Below are 14,888 nucleotides of genomic sequence, written 5' to 3' on the forward strand. Positions count from 1 at the left end.
CAGCTGACTTAAAAAAAATAGTGTAATGAATTAATTTTAGAATCATTAAACAGATAAACTGTACACCCATCACTACACACAGACACCCCTGAAATGAGTATTTTTGTTGAGTATGATGATGATGACAGCTTCTCCAGCCCAGAAATAATTATGAAGAGTTTAAAAATACTTTGTTTTTGGAGGCCAGCTTTCACTTAAAGGAGGTCTTAGGAGAGTATATCTAAGAAATTACATGCTTCTAGAGCAAAGAAATCCAAAGTATTTCAGAGCCACCCTGTGGATGATGCAGGGAATGACAACACAATGCCACTGCGCAGTGAAACAGTAAGGTGAGATGGAACAGTCCCTGTGCAGGAAACAGAAAAGGGAACCAGCAAGATCACAGCTCATTAGCATAAGAAAAGCAAAGCAGACAAAGAAAGCAATGAATTTAACCTTTGGTGTTACCTTCAGCCACATGGAAACCTTGAAACTTTACAGGCTGTGCATAGTTGATCATTGTAGACAAATAGGGATGGATATTGGTGGTGGCACCTACGTATTTGTAAGATGCCATCCATGCCTGTTCATCTTCTACGGTAACCAGGCCCTACAAGCACAACGAAGGGGACACGCATGTTGGTGACTTCAGCGGGACTCACAGATATGCTCCAGTTTTCCTCAATAACGATAATTTGCACACACACAAATTATAAGATAAAGACCTTTTTCTTCCTCAATTATGCTAAAGGATAATTTTAAAAGTTAATGTCCATGGTAGCTCCAAATAATGCAAAAGGAGACAATTATAAAATATTTGGCTCATCTTACATTTTGGGGATTTTTTTAGATTTTTAAAGGACTTTAAAATACTCAAGAAACTATATTGAGGTTCACAGCAGGGCTATGAAATACACATACCACAAGGATTATCATTCAAAATTTCACAAATTGTGGCACAAAGTCAAAAATAGTGACCTTTCAACCTGAGTGTGCATCAGAATCACGCAGAGGGCCATAGGTGTTAAAACACAGATTCCTGGGCCCCACCCTCAGAATTTCTGATGAAATGAGTCTGGGGTGAGGCACAATAATTTGCATATCTTCCTAGATACCAAGTGCTAATGATGTGGCTAGTCTGGGGCCCCATTTGCTTAACATACCTCTAGAATTTAAACCATATGTGTAAATAGTTTATGGTATTTTTGAAAAAGCTTTTTCTTAAAATGATCTGATAACCCCATAACATAGGACATACTGAAATTACATCATTTTGCAGAGAGAAAAAATGAAAATGAATTATTTTAGTTTATTTCTTGATAAATTAGAGCAAAACCAACAAAATCAACAACAAAAATAATGCCTTTAAGAGTAATCAACATTTTGTTGAGAACTTAGAAAAGTTAAATTTCCTTCATAGATTGATACAGGTGGATAAAATGCTTTGTCACATGAATCAATTCATTAGTTTAAAAAATGGTCAGACTGTCTTCTCTGATGACTTAATGTGAGAATTCTAAATCATCAGACTGATTGTACCAATTATAGCCTGATATAAATAATCAAATAATGTAACCTGTTTTTGTTTTTAGTCATTAATCTTTGTATGTCCTGACCTCTCCAAATAAGGGTAGATAGAGACCATGTCTGATCCTTGCTCACATGTTTAATGATAATAAGTAACACGGGAACATGTGCTGAACAGCTGGTTGAAATTCTGCACATACAACCTCATTACAGTCAGTAAAGGATTAGAGTCCTACATACTGACTGCATGAGAAGATTGAGGCCTTGAGGGTTAAAATAACTCAGTCATAGCTATGTAACTAATAAATAGCTGTGACCAAATGTTAGCCTGTGCTTTGTTGACCACAATATCTTATGAAATTCTAGTAAAAGAGATTTTTACAAACATCATGGGAGAGGATTGAGATCAGACTTATCCATAATGATTCCAAACTTAATATTTGGACAGTGAAAAGATAGGGTCTCACTCTAAATAAAGGAGGACTCTCCCCAACATCCCTCCCTCCACCCCTCACCAGACAGCCAGTCTTTTCTGAAGCTCTGAAGTGTGGAAATCAAATTATAAGGCAAATTTCTGCCTGTAACGAACATTAGTCTCAATACTCTAATAAACTATAAACCATATACCTTTACTAAGACCACTTTGACATCTTGAAGGACTGTGATGAGGATAAAATAACTAAAAATACAAACTTTACTTTTCTTATAATAAAGTCAATACCTGATGACATCAAATAAAAATCCTAGAATGTGTGAAATGTGCAATCAACGGTCTTTCAGAATACCAATGCAGTCAGAACGAGGTGACCTTTCTGTTATGCTAGAATATGGATTTGATGACCTACTAACTCATTTTCATTTTCAAATTTATGTGTTGATGATTTACGTATTCCTATTCCAGGAATATCTCTAATTTCAACTAAGAAAATGGCTAACTGCACTGACCACTTGTTTTCAGAAAAATCGTCTTACTTACTTTCCCTGTATATCACTGCCCTGTATATCACTATCACCGTCTTATATCACTTCCCTTTTTGTGATTTTACCAGGATTCAATCATTTCATCACTGTGAATTGAAGACTCTTATAATTAGATGCATCAAACATGTAAATATTATGCCCATAAATAGTAAGCTTGATATTCCATGGGGCAGGGGGAAGACAGAGTAACAACACTTAGCACAAAATGTTCAGTTTTAGAGGGACGCATATCGCATTTCATATATCAAACAAAATGTACATGGAAATTTTCTTACCTTTTTGTTGTTTTCATGTTCCAGGTCATCAGAAACCTAAATTAGAGAGAGAAAATAATTTGTTTACTTCTCTAAAGGGCAAAAGTCTAAATTTACGAGCCATACATATGTAAATACTTAAATAAATATATATAATTTTGTTCTATTTATTTTTTAAGATGGGAAATTATCGATGCCATAAAGCGATAGACAAAAGCAAATACTGAAAAGATACAGCCTGTCTTTAATGCCAGAAGAGCAAATCTTAATGTTTTCTCCTTCCTTTGTTGATAGTCTTTGCCTATTTAGATGGTTTCTTATATAGTAACTTAATTAGTGATTTAGTCATAGGTCTTGGGAAATAATTGATGTGGGCACCTCTTCTGATATGTAAAGGGCAGCAAGCATGAATGGTCACTCTTCAGCAATTCAGCACTCGTGTCTGGGTATTCATAAAGGTTTTATGTGATGAGGTAGCATAAACTAAAACTGAACTTAGTAGGCATTCAATACTCTGAAAGTACGTGCAGTACTCTGCAGGAAAAGACAGGGTGTGATGGAAGTATTCCTTTGGCTCTGCTCATCAGGCAAATGTTCTCCCATATTCCTACCACCAATTGTGTACACTTACATGTATCTTTCCCTACTGTCTTCAGTGATTAAGAACCCTGGCTCCCATCAAAGACCCTACCCTCACAACACCTCATGCCACTCACCCTTATCTTCTCTAGGAATTCACAGGCAGTTATCCCCTCTCTCCCCTGAAAGAATGGCTCGCCTTCTTTATTGCACTATTTCCAAGTTTGCAAACACACTCCAGATTCATTCATCTTAAAAATAATATTCTCTTGACTCCTCAGGTTCCCTTTAGCCACCAGCCTATTTCCTGCTTCCCTTTGGAGCAAAACTTCTCGGAAGTATAGTCTCAACTCCCTCACACCTGTCAGTTCTGGTGGCCCCCACCACTCTGTTGAAACTTCTCATTTCCAGGTCACCAATGGCCTTCATGTTACCAATCCAATGATCAGTCTTAAGCCTCCTGCCTCAGTCACATAACAGCATTAGAAAATCAATCACTTTGTCAGGGGCTGGGGATGGGGACATGAGGAGATGTTGGTCGAAGGATACAAACTTACAGTTAAAAGAAGAATACATTCTGAGGATCTAATGTACAGTGCGGTGCCTATAGTCAACAATACTGTATTGCATACTGAAAGTTGCTAAGAAAGCCAATCTTAAACGTTCTCATCACTCATACACACAAGGTAATTATGTGAGGTGATAGATGTGTTAGTACAAGAGACTCTGATTTCCTTATTCCCCCTACCTCATTATTCTTCATCTTACCCTGGCTTGATTTCATAACAGCACTGATCACAGACAGTAATTACATCATTGACTGTCTACTTGCTTCTCATCTGTCTACCACCTGCTTCCAATATGCTCCCAACAGATGTCAAGCTACACGAGGACAGAAACCCAGAACCCTTGCTATGGCCTAGACTACGCCTGGCACATAGTAGGTACACCATAAGTATTTTTCTTGGCTGAATGACTGGATGGAGGGAAATACTTTCATGCATATTTTGCATTAGGAGGGAGATGAGGTACCTAATTAGTAGGACTGTTTTCTAATGAGGGCTTGACTGGGATGATCAGGGGTCATTTTCTCCATGATTTCAACAGGCTGACCTTTGCCACTAGGATGCTGTTACTGTCTCCCTATGCATGTATAATAATGTGATAAATGATAATGGTTAAGGGACATGGGCCAAATGCATAGTGGTCAACACTGGGTATGCCTAATGAGCAATTTAAGTGTTCTTTCTAACTTAATGCTGTTTGTGTCTCACATTCAGATATTGATTCTGGTCACATAATTTAGGAGGGGAATTACAGGCTATTTTATTTTCCTGTGGTTCACATTTCTACAATTCATAGCTCATAGCTGCTCCCTCCTGAGAGTCAGGAAAGAAAAGGGACACCAATACTCTGACCTTCTTGACACTATTTGCAACAGCTTCCTTGTGACCCAGGTCATCAGCAGAAAGTTCATTTCCAAATTTATATTCAGGGTGAGCTTCCTCCTCTTGTTCAGCTGCATGAAAGACAAAAGGGAAATCCACAAAGCCAAATTAATCACCAACCAGTCAGACCTTCTCCATAATCTTGGGTAGAACATGAGCACTTTTAGAGGAGAAGAAAGCTAAATGCAAATGGAAACATTTAAATATAAAATTTTTTTTCAAATAAAACTCTCATTAAACTCTTATCTAACTCTAGGTTAGAGAGCACAACTTGTTACTTGTTATTCTCTTGCATCCAGCATGGTGTCTGACATGCTTGATGCTTAACCAATTTTTCTTAAATGAATATTTCTAACTTAAGACACTAACCCTAAAAATTAAAACTTCAAGCACTTCAGGAATATCTATGACTCATAAAAAAGAGTTTTGATCTTCCATGTGACCTAGGGAAAACAAGAAGACAGAAGAAAAGGAAAATACATTTGATAATTCGAAGAGCCTGAAGTGTCCACTTGACTTTTATAGGACTAATGGCTGGTGGCCTGGAGGTTGTGGCATAAAAAAATGAAAGAGCTTGGGAGGACTGTACTGCTTCTGTAAACCGTTTGTCCATCCTGGTTTAAAGGACTCTGAAATCGTTCTTTGGGCTCATGGTAGTAGGAAGGCTGGAAGTGGGTGCTAAATAGAGCTGGTGCCCCAGGATCATGGCCCAGGCTGTGAAAGGATGCACAGAAGCACTTGGTCCACCAGTCCAGGAAAGTAACAAGAGCTCTGGTATCCATCTAAGGCTGTCTGTGGAAAAATGATCACCCAGTGGGAAATGAGCCACGTACTGGTGATCTGGATTCCCATCATCCCCACTCTGTGGGAACTCCCCGGTAAGGAATTTTCCTAATAGCCAGGATCAGGAGAAACCCACAGGGTCAGGGCAAATCCAAACAAATGCATGTTGTCACAACAGAGGCCATGAGGGACCCTTACTGCAAAAAAAAACGTGAAATAATTTCTAAGTATGGACTCACTTGTGAGGTGAGCAGATCCTAAGAATTAGAGATATTTTTCTAAAAGCATGTTTAAAATGTGCAAAGGGAAATGCAAGAACAGTAGTAAAGGAAAAACTATTTTACTGATTACAAGGTGCATTTCCCCCATTTTAATATTTCTGACATTGCAATGTGTTCTTCAATTGATGGTATTTTACAATTAATTGGAAGCACTTTTCTTTCTTAGTCATAATAAAATAGTGGTGTTTTTCAACTGGTGGCATCTTGGGATTTGGAGTTTCTGAAAGGTAAGTTGCTTTTTGCAGGGTGCTATTCCAGGAATGGGATGAAGGTGAGACAAGAGAGACAGCTCTTCTGGAATTGATAATTTGATATGGGATATTTTGGAGGCAGATGATTTTTTTTTTAAGTATGTCATATAGGCCTTGGACAGGAAAAAAAAGGAATTGAGGAGGTAGAATAAGTAAAAAAAATAATCTAGTCCAGTGTCTTAGATTGAGGAAATAAATTCAGAGAAACGATTCACAAATCTGAGGGGAATGAGTAAGATATGGACCTAGATTTCTCCAATCCTTAGCACAATGCTCTCAAAAGTGACACTGGGTTTCCATAACCACTGACCAGGCTTCCATTACCTACAGTCTGTGACCAAGATTTTGAGACTTCACGCCCATTACTATTAAATTTCCATTTCATATATCACTAGTCTAACCTGCCCAGCCAGATATAAACTACCTGAAGTCAAACCATGTGTCCCATACAAGTGGTACAGACTTAACTACTTTAAAAGGGTGGCATGAATAAAGGTTACTTACTATTTCTTGAGAATGCAAGTATGCACAGACAAATCTACAATCACATATAATTTTGGCATTCCCCACTGCTTGTCTCCTAAGTCTTAGGAGCATGTGTGCTTCTGATTCTAAACCTAGCCAATGACTGGGCACATGGTTTCCCCAATTAAGAGCGTTTTCCATTTTTTACAGCCTTCAGGCGGCCCTGCCTTCTTGAACTATGCTTGGTCTGCTGTTTCTGCTGTGCTGAAGTATATAAATTAGAGACTCTAGTCACTTGTGTACAGTAGGACTACACTGTGATGCTAGGGTAATTATAGTCGACTGGTTGACCAGAATTAAGTGAAGTGTTACTGAGGGAACGTAGGAATCATCTGTATAACTGGAATAGCAGAAACCTCTATGCCTTTAAAAAATAAATTTAAGTGGATGATTCCATCCTCTTTACCACTTTCCTTTCCTAAATTTATACTATCCCACATGTTTATTTCAGTTACAATTTAATCAATATCTCAAGTGTAATTTGGACTAATAGGGAAGGACTAGAGGCAAATACTTGGTAGTAATAATTAACACACACATAAAAGGTGGGAATGAACCCTGAAGGATGATAAGCAGACTCATACTGATCCTCATTTTGGATTTTGTGTGCATTTAGGAAATACCACATCTTTGACTTTCATTAGTTATATTCTTTCTCCTCTTTTCTTTTAAAAAATATTTTCAACAACTATTTTGCATATTTGTGCTCTCTTCGGCAATACTGTAAGGTATAAAAGGTCTTGAACCTGGAGTTAGGCAATTTTGGGTAAATCTTAGGGCCAGTGCTCACTGGCTGTGGAATCATGGACAAAATATGTTACCTTTCTAAGCTGCAGCTTCTTCATTGAAAAATGAGTATAATCATATCTATTTCATCAGGCTGTGTAAAGATTAGATAATGCAATGATATAAACTGCTTAATCTATAGTCGGTGTAACAGTGGCAGTTGTTATTCATATTATTGTTATTTTTCTTGTTAATATATGCCATCATTTTGCAGTTTGTTTTACTGGATTGCAGTATGTACTAATGTTTCACATGTTTTAATTATCATCAATGAAACTTAGCTTATGTTAAAGAACTGACTTTATATAATATTCATGTTTTCAAATTTTAGAAGTATTATACTGATCTTTTGAAATATATGCCTTTCATATTTTATTCTTAAACTTTGTTTAGGTTTATTATTTACAGAAGCACCTGAAATAATATAATAGTCATGGTGGTGGATAGTATTGTCCACAGACAACTGCAACTTCTACCTTCCCATGTGCTCTCTGCAATGACACTTTGCCCTTGAACTTGGGTGAACCCTAATGCTGCTCTGACAAATAAAATATAGAGGAAATGCTGATCTACCAGTTCTGGGCATAGCTCTTGAGCAGTTTAGCAGCTTCTGCTTTCTGCTTCTTGAACACTGGCTCTCAGGATGTTCCATCTAAGCACTTGGCCACGGCGCTGTGAGAAGCACAAACGAGGTGGAGAGGCCACATGGGGGCGCTCTGGTCCGTGGGCCTAGCTGAGCTCCCAGCTCAACGGCTGCCGCATGAGGGAGCTATCTAGGACACCCGGCCAAACTGCCCCATCTGGTGACACGTCCCAAATGGCACCTGCCAGCAACTGCCTGAGAAACCTCAGGGAGAACCACCAGCCAGAGCCCAGGTGACCCACGGAACTACCACAGGAAATGTTAGCCAAGTATTGCTCTGAGACTCTAAATTTCGGGGGTGGTTACATAGCAGTAATCATAACAAGATATCTCTGGCCTTCTAGACCCTCTCTGACGTATAAAACACATGAAAGTAAGTCATTATGACTTTTTTCCTGGGAATGGAATTTGAAGCCATGGTTCCACCATCCTTATGAAGTCGGCTGCAGTCAGCAGTTTTTATTAAGGGGTCACGAGTAAGATTGGTTAATTCTCACGGCTTTCAGGTTTTTATGTATAATATCAAACTTCCCTAAAATCAACTTGTATTTCAGATGTTTATATAATAAATGAAGAGAGTTTCTACAAGTATTTCTAAATCATTTAGCCCAAGGCCACTATATAAATCTAAGGCATCGTCTAACCAATAGACACACAACATATGTCCAAGTCATTTGTTAATCAATTCTCATACTAATAATGAACAAATAATTTTCTAAAAAGGTTCAAAAACCCCCCAAAAGACCCAGTGAAGACCAAACGCTATGGTTGTGGCTATATGGCCAAAGTAAAATAGAAGCTAACAGCAAATACTCAAATATTTTAAGCAAAGTTGCCACTTCTCAAATTATCTACCATACGGATAATTCTACTGAGCTGGGTATTTGGTGGAAATTGAACTTAAAATTGTAATACTGACCTTGTGTTTTCAGTTCATTTTGTGCACGCCTATGAACCCATCATTTACCTGAGGGTCTCCACCTACATTCCTCTCCTCTTAACTTGCCTCCCTATTATCACCGTTAGCAACACTGAAGTTCATGTTTTTGTTTATAGGAAAGGATGGTGAACTGTTCTTTTTATTCCAACCTCTTGCCATTTACAGCAAGTGCTTCAAGGATTCTCTGTCTGTGTGACTTTTTGCTCAACAGCTAAATGCACAACAGGAATGGAGATGACCAAGCCAGTAAAATTTAGTTCCCAGGTAAACTGGAAGTAATCCTATTTGGAATACCAAAAATCTCCAAAATACTAAGTTTGGTGCATGACTATATACCTAGTAAGAATTAAAATATCACATTATATAAAAGGGTCCACTAAGACAAATTCATGTTTTTTCTCATTTTAAAAAGTATTTTTGTGACATGTAAATTTAAAAAAACCAACAACTCACCACTTTCTATTTCCTCTTCATTATCATCCTCTAAGATGTTCACTGGGGCAGCAGATTCTCCAGCTTCCATCAGGCTTTTCAAAGCTTCGAGCTGCTCTGTTATTAAAAACAAAGAAGGAGATGAGCACAGATGTTAGATCACTTATAAAATCTAGGCTCTAAGATTGACATTGTGAAGGAAATTAAAAGGGGAAAGCAAATTAATTATCTAGGCTCCTATTGACTATGTTCCTAGGCCACCGTCTCACCTGGTGGTTGGATCCTTTAAGGAATGTGCAACATTATCTACACATGCTCAAGAGATGCTGGAACATGCATGAACTGCCCAAAATTCTGGTCACAGATTTGAACGGGGTGATAGGGGAGGGCTCAGTTATTGTGAAGCATTTAAGGCTTGAAAACAAAAGTCCATGATTTGGAGAACAATTATGGTGAAGTAACAGTAAAAAGGCATGCACGCTGGAGACTGACAAAACTTTAGGAAAAAATTTTTGTAAACAATATAACTGGGGTTATGATCCTAATATAGGAACTGCTCTCATAAGTCAGAAAGATAAAGATAAATGACATAATTTAAAAAATGGGAAAGCATGTATGGGCAAATCATAAATAAAGGTATATAAAGAAAGTAGTTAATGAAGACTTAATGAAGACATACAAATAAAAAATAAATTTAAGAATCATTTTAATTGGCTGGGCACATATATAAAAAAATGGGCAATAGCCAGTTAAGAATATTGCTAGGAAATAGGCACTCTTGTATATTATAGTGAGAGTGGAAACTGGAACTGAAAGACAGTATAACAAGATACATCACAATATAAAATGTGTAATGCTATGGAATATTATTCAGCCATAAGAAGAAAACAAATCCTACCATTTGCAACAACATGGATGGAGCTAGAGGGTATTATATTCAGTGAAATAAGCCAGGTGAAGAAAGATAAGCGCCAAAGGATTTCACTCTTTGTGGAGTATAACAATAGAGCAAAACTGAAGGAACAAAACAACAGCAGACTTACAGACTCCAAGAAGGGACTAGCAGTTATCAAGGGGAAAAGGGTGGGGAGGGAGGGAGAAGGGGGATTAAGGGGCATTATGATTAGCACACATAATATAGGTAGGTCACAGGGAAGGCAGTATAGCACGGAGAAGACAAGTAGTGACTCTATAGCATCTTACTATGCTGATGGACAGTGACTGCAATGGGGTGTGGGGAGGACTTGATAACATGAGTGAATGTTGAAACCACAATGTTGCACATGTGAAACCTTCATAAGATTGTATATCAATGATACCTTAATTAAAAAATATGTGTATATGCTTTGGCCAACCAACTGCTATATCAATTTATTCCAAGGAGAAGACCTCACAGATGTATAAAATGAACATTCAAGTAAGCTTACCAGTGTTGTTTTCATAGTAATGAAAATCCATCAACTTGGGACTGCTTAAATTATATATACCACATCCTACATAATAAATTCTGTGTTTCATACCTTAAAATTAAAGTTAGTATGTACATTTATATCCTCCTTCATGTACGTATACTTAATGAGTTGAACTAAAAATAATTAAAAAATCAGTATATTTCACATGATCCTAGTGTTAAGAATGTGTGTATATGTCTAAATGTGTGTGTATGTACATGTGTCTATAGTACATGCATCTATGGATAAATATATAGTGTTATTTTCTTATATTTTTCTTTGTTGCTTTTATTTTCCATGGTGTTACTGCTTTTGTAATAGAAATAAAGCATAATTAATATTATTTAAAAGTTTTAATTTAGAATACCTAGGAAAAAACAGAATTCAGCCTTGCCAATATTTGATGCTACTAATTCACTGAACTAATCGATTTGCTGAAAGAAAATATTTTCCAAGAAAATTTCCCAGAAAAAATACAGAGGAAAATGTCTACACAAAATCATTTCTGTCTTGATCTCTTCCTCTAAACACATATGCATACACTCACATGCTCCTGTTTACCTAGATAGGTACATATCACATAGGCAAAATGCAAGGGAAACTTTTCAAGAGGATTTTCGGGTGTATAAAATGATAAAATGCCAGTTCCTTCTGTCTTGATAATTTCTAAAATACCTCCTCTACTCTCTTCTCATTTTTCCTTGGGATCCCTCCAAATCCCGGTCTATGAATATAAGAATATACTTTTCCCACTGTTCTGGAAAGCATATGTAACATCACCATGATACCTATCCTGCCCTACCACCCAAAAATCAGTGGTTTTAAAATATATTTCAATCTACATAGCTGAACTGTCCATACACACAATGAATATATGATTCATCATAGATGTATATGTTTGACTTACTTTTTTCAACCTCAGGTTTCAGCCGTTTATTTTTTATAAGTATTTTTTTTTTGAGGTCATTGGGGGATGGTAAGGGTCTGCCTGGTTCGAGCTGGAAACAAACGTAAAAGGCTGAATTAGTGATCGGTTGTGCTGCTCGGTTCTCATTCACAGCCCAGAGAGAGAACGGAGGCCTATGTTATACCACCCAACATCCGCTAGATGGCAGTCAGCAGTTTTATGTTTTCATTCCCCAGCCCACAGCAGGCGGCTGCATCCGATTTTGCCTTAGACTAATGCTCCAAACTTGACTTGCACAGTTTCCAAAGAGATGCAGAGTTGCTCGGCCTTCCCCAGTGGGAGCTGGGTCTCACGGGGCATGGTGTTGGGGGAGGGGCTCCTGCTCAACCTCAGGCCTTGACTCTAAGTATCTGGTAAAAATACAAGGGATCACTGTGCCAGCTGGGGTCAGAATTGGCTTTCCCAGGCAGAAGTTCAGAGGCTCCGCTGATCTCCCCCAAGTGTTGGGCTGTCTAGTGTGCCTGTCTACTCTGAGGGGTCGTGCAACCTCAACACTTGGAACTGTGGTTAAATAAGAAAATCAAGAAGGGGGCGGTCCTAATTACCGAAATCTGACTTCTACTGTGGCTTCATTTACTTGGATTTATGTCTGCAAAGGAGGTATTCCTTTCTTCTGTTACTTCTGATAGGTTAAAACTGTGCCATATCTAGCCATCCATTCCCCATGTCTCCATTCATCCATCTATACACCCACCCACTCACCCACCCACCCAACCACTCACCCACCTATCCACCCTTCCAGGCATCTATTCATGTTTTCAAAACTGATTTTTATACTACTTATTACGTGCAAGGCACTTTGCATTCCTATGTCTATGCTGCCTCAAACGAAACCCTTTGCCAAAATTCTGCTTCCTTCAGGAGGCCTGCTGTAAACAGTCCATTCCTTAGCTATCTCTCTTGAACCTCTTTATCTCCAATAAATACTCAAAACATCATAGGCAATCTTCTTCTTTTGGATTTACATTTGTGTCCTGGGTCCCGCCCCTGCAAGACTCAAGCACTTCAGTTCAGGAAGCAGTTTTTAACTCCCATTTTCCTTATTCCCTGTGCATCCCACAACCCCTTTCATATAGGTGCTTATCACTCTATAAATAATAGTGGTCATTCCACAAAAGCAAGCACTTAGACCAACAAGAAAAGTAAACACAGGGCCTAGTAAAAAATCAGTCACTTAGGGACATTTCTTAGGTTCCCTTAGAAACAGACTCTGAGATAAGGATGAGTGCATCCACAGTCTAGGTGGCAGGCAGTCCCAGGAAAGTGCAACAGGAATAGGAAAGTGAGAAAAAAGACATGCAGCCAACTGCAGGGCTGTTATCAGGCAAGTATCACTGAGGGGACTGGAGCGTGGCCTGCTGGGGGACCCTGGGAGCTGGGAAGGACATAGGCTTGGAATTACCCTCCTAAGGAGTGAGGGAGCACAGGGTGGGGTGTTAATTCTCTGGGACTCTGGCCTGTCTTTCACGTGTGAGCAGAGCAGGCTTCAGGGACCAGAGCTCCCCCTCAGGCAGCAAGCTGCAGGTTCCGGCTGTGGACAGTCAGGCCAGTATGCGGGGAGACAGGATGCACAGTGAGGACTGGGATTCAGTTGCAGAAGAGAAGCAGGGGTTGGTGCAAAGGACGTAAATATCCTTGTCTCCTGTATAGTTTTTCAGGTTTTTATTACTAGAGTGTTTTATGCTTCATTCCATTAGCTGTGTTGCTACTCCAAACATCCTGTGACAGTGGACCTTAACCACTTGGCATTATGGATCCCTCTAAAAATGTCATGGACTCCCTGGAATGATTATATTTAAAAAATTATATGTAATTAGAATGAGTTGCAGACCTCACAGAGGCAATCTACATGCCACAGGTAAAAAATTCTCTGCTTAGAGAAGGAATTAGCAGGTGTAAAAAATGAAGTGTAAAAAATGTATATATACTTTCCAAGTATGTAATTTTGAAGTTGGGAGCTTGCACTTCAGGCTCCTGTGACTTCAGTCTAGGGGAGTTCCCATACAAATGGGATCCCATGGGCGCTGAGCCCTGGGTGCATGTTTGATTCACCTGGAGAGCTTTTAAAAAACACCACGCTCAGGCCTGTTCTGGATCAGTTGAATCAGAATCTCTGAGCAGGGCCCTGGCAAAGGTATTTTTAACAGTATTTTCCAGTGATTCTAACATGTAAACAAAGTTGAGAAACGTTGCTGAGTCTAAACTGTCTTGACCAGTGGGCATTATATGAAATTTTAGGACAGAAATCTCAGAAACCATAAAGGCCCCAATATCTTCTGAATTAAACTGAACCAGATGTGTATGTCTATCTACAATTCGTCTGAAACATGGTGAGAGCTTTCTGTACCAACGAATTTAAATAAACATGAAGATCTTTAGCATTAGTCCTCCAGAACTACTTGACCCTTTAAAAATGAATTTCAAAACAAATTCATTCATGTTAGAAATGTGGTTTGCTAAAAATACATACAGGATAGGACTCAAGTGCTTGTTTCAACAGGAGATCCCCAAATAGATCTTCACAATATTTGGACATCTTGTACTGTTGATATTTGCTGGAGAGAGAGAAGTGGCATTTGTAAATTCAAACATCCATTAACCACCCAAGAATAAGAAACATTCATTACTAGGTGATTAAAAACTCCCACTCTGCAAAATGCATGATTGTCCTTTTGACGCTAATGTGAGATGGACCGTTACATACCACAAACTTTAACGGGTGTAGCTCAAGAAGTAGATTCTACCACCCAAAATAAGAACTGGTAAACAGAAGACTGTCTTTCAAGTTCATGTCTGACTTCAAACACAGTGCCAAATCTTTCAAGTCAGTGGAATTTTGAGTAAGGTGTCCTGATCTCTGACCTTTTGTTTGGAGGAAGCATGTCTAAAACACTGAAGAAGACTTGGTTTATTATTATTATTTTTTGGATGTTTGGGGGTTAGTGTTTGAGATTTTTTTCCTTTCTTTGCAAAACACTCCTTACCACTTCAAAAAACAAAGTATTCCATTGTTTAAAAAGCTGTAGAGAAATGGGGAAGGGCGTTAGGAAACACGGCTTTG

The 14,888-nt window shown here is 38.5% G+C and overlaps 1 protein-coding gene across 9 annotated transcripts in view; it reads right to left on the reverse strand.

Annotated features, from left to right (window-relative positions):
• The window catches only part of PLCB4 (phospholipase C beta 4), a 402,883-nt gene that overhangs the window by 77,904 nt on the left and 310,091 nt on the right, over positions 1-14,888 (reverse strand). For all 9 annotated transcript variants that reach the window (XM_057502744.1, XM_057502741.1, XM_036880089.2 and 6 more), the window contains 6 exons: positions 14,298-14,382; positions 11,768-11,858; positions 9,431-9,526; positions 4,739-4,839; positions 2,763-2,798; positions 448-589 (listed from right to left, as the gene is read on the reverse strand). In XM_057502744.1, coding sequence (XP_057358727.1) covers positions 448-589; positions 2,763-2,798; positions 4,739-4,839; positions 9,431-9,526; positions 11,768-11,858; positions 14,298-14,382 — 551 coding nt within the window. The remainder of the gene's footprint in view (positions 1-447; positions 590-2,762; positions 2,799-4,738; positions 4,840-9,430; positions 9,527-11,767; positions 11,859-14,297; positions 14,383-14,888) is intronic.

Source organism: Manis pentadactyla, chromosome 5, assembly GCF_030020395.1.
Source record: "Manis pentadactyla isolate mManPen7 chromosome 5, mManPen7.hap1, whole genome shotgun sequence".
Lineage (NCBI taxonomy): Eukaryota > Metazoa > Chordata > Mammalia > Pholidota > Manidae > Manis > Manis pentadactyla.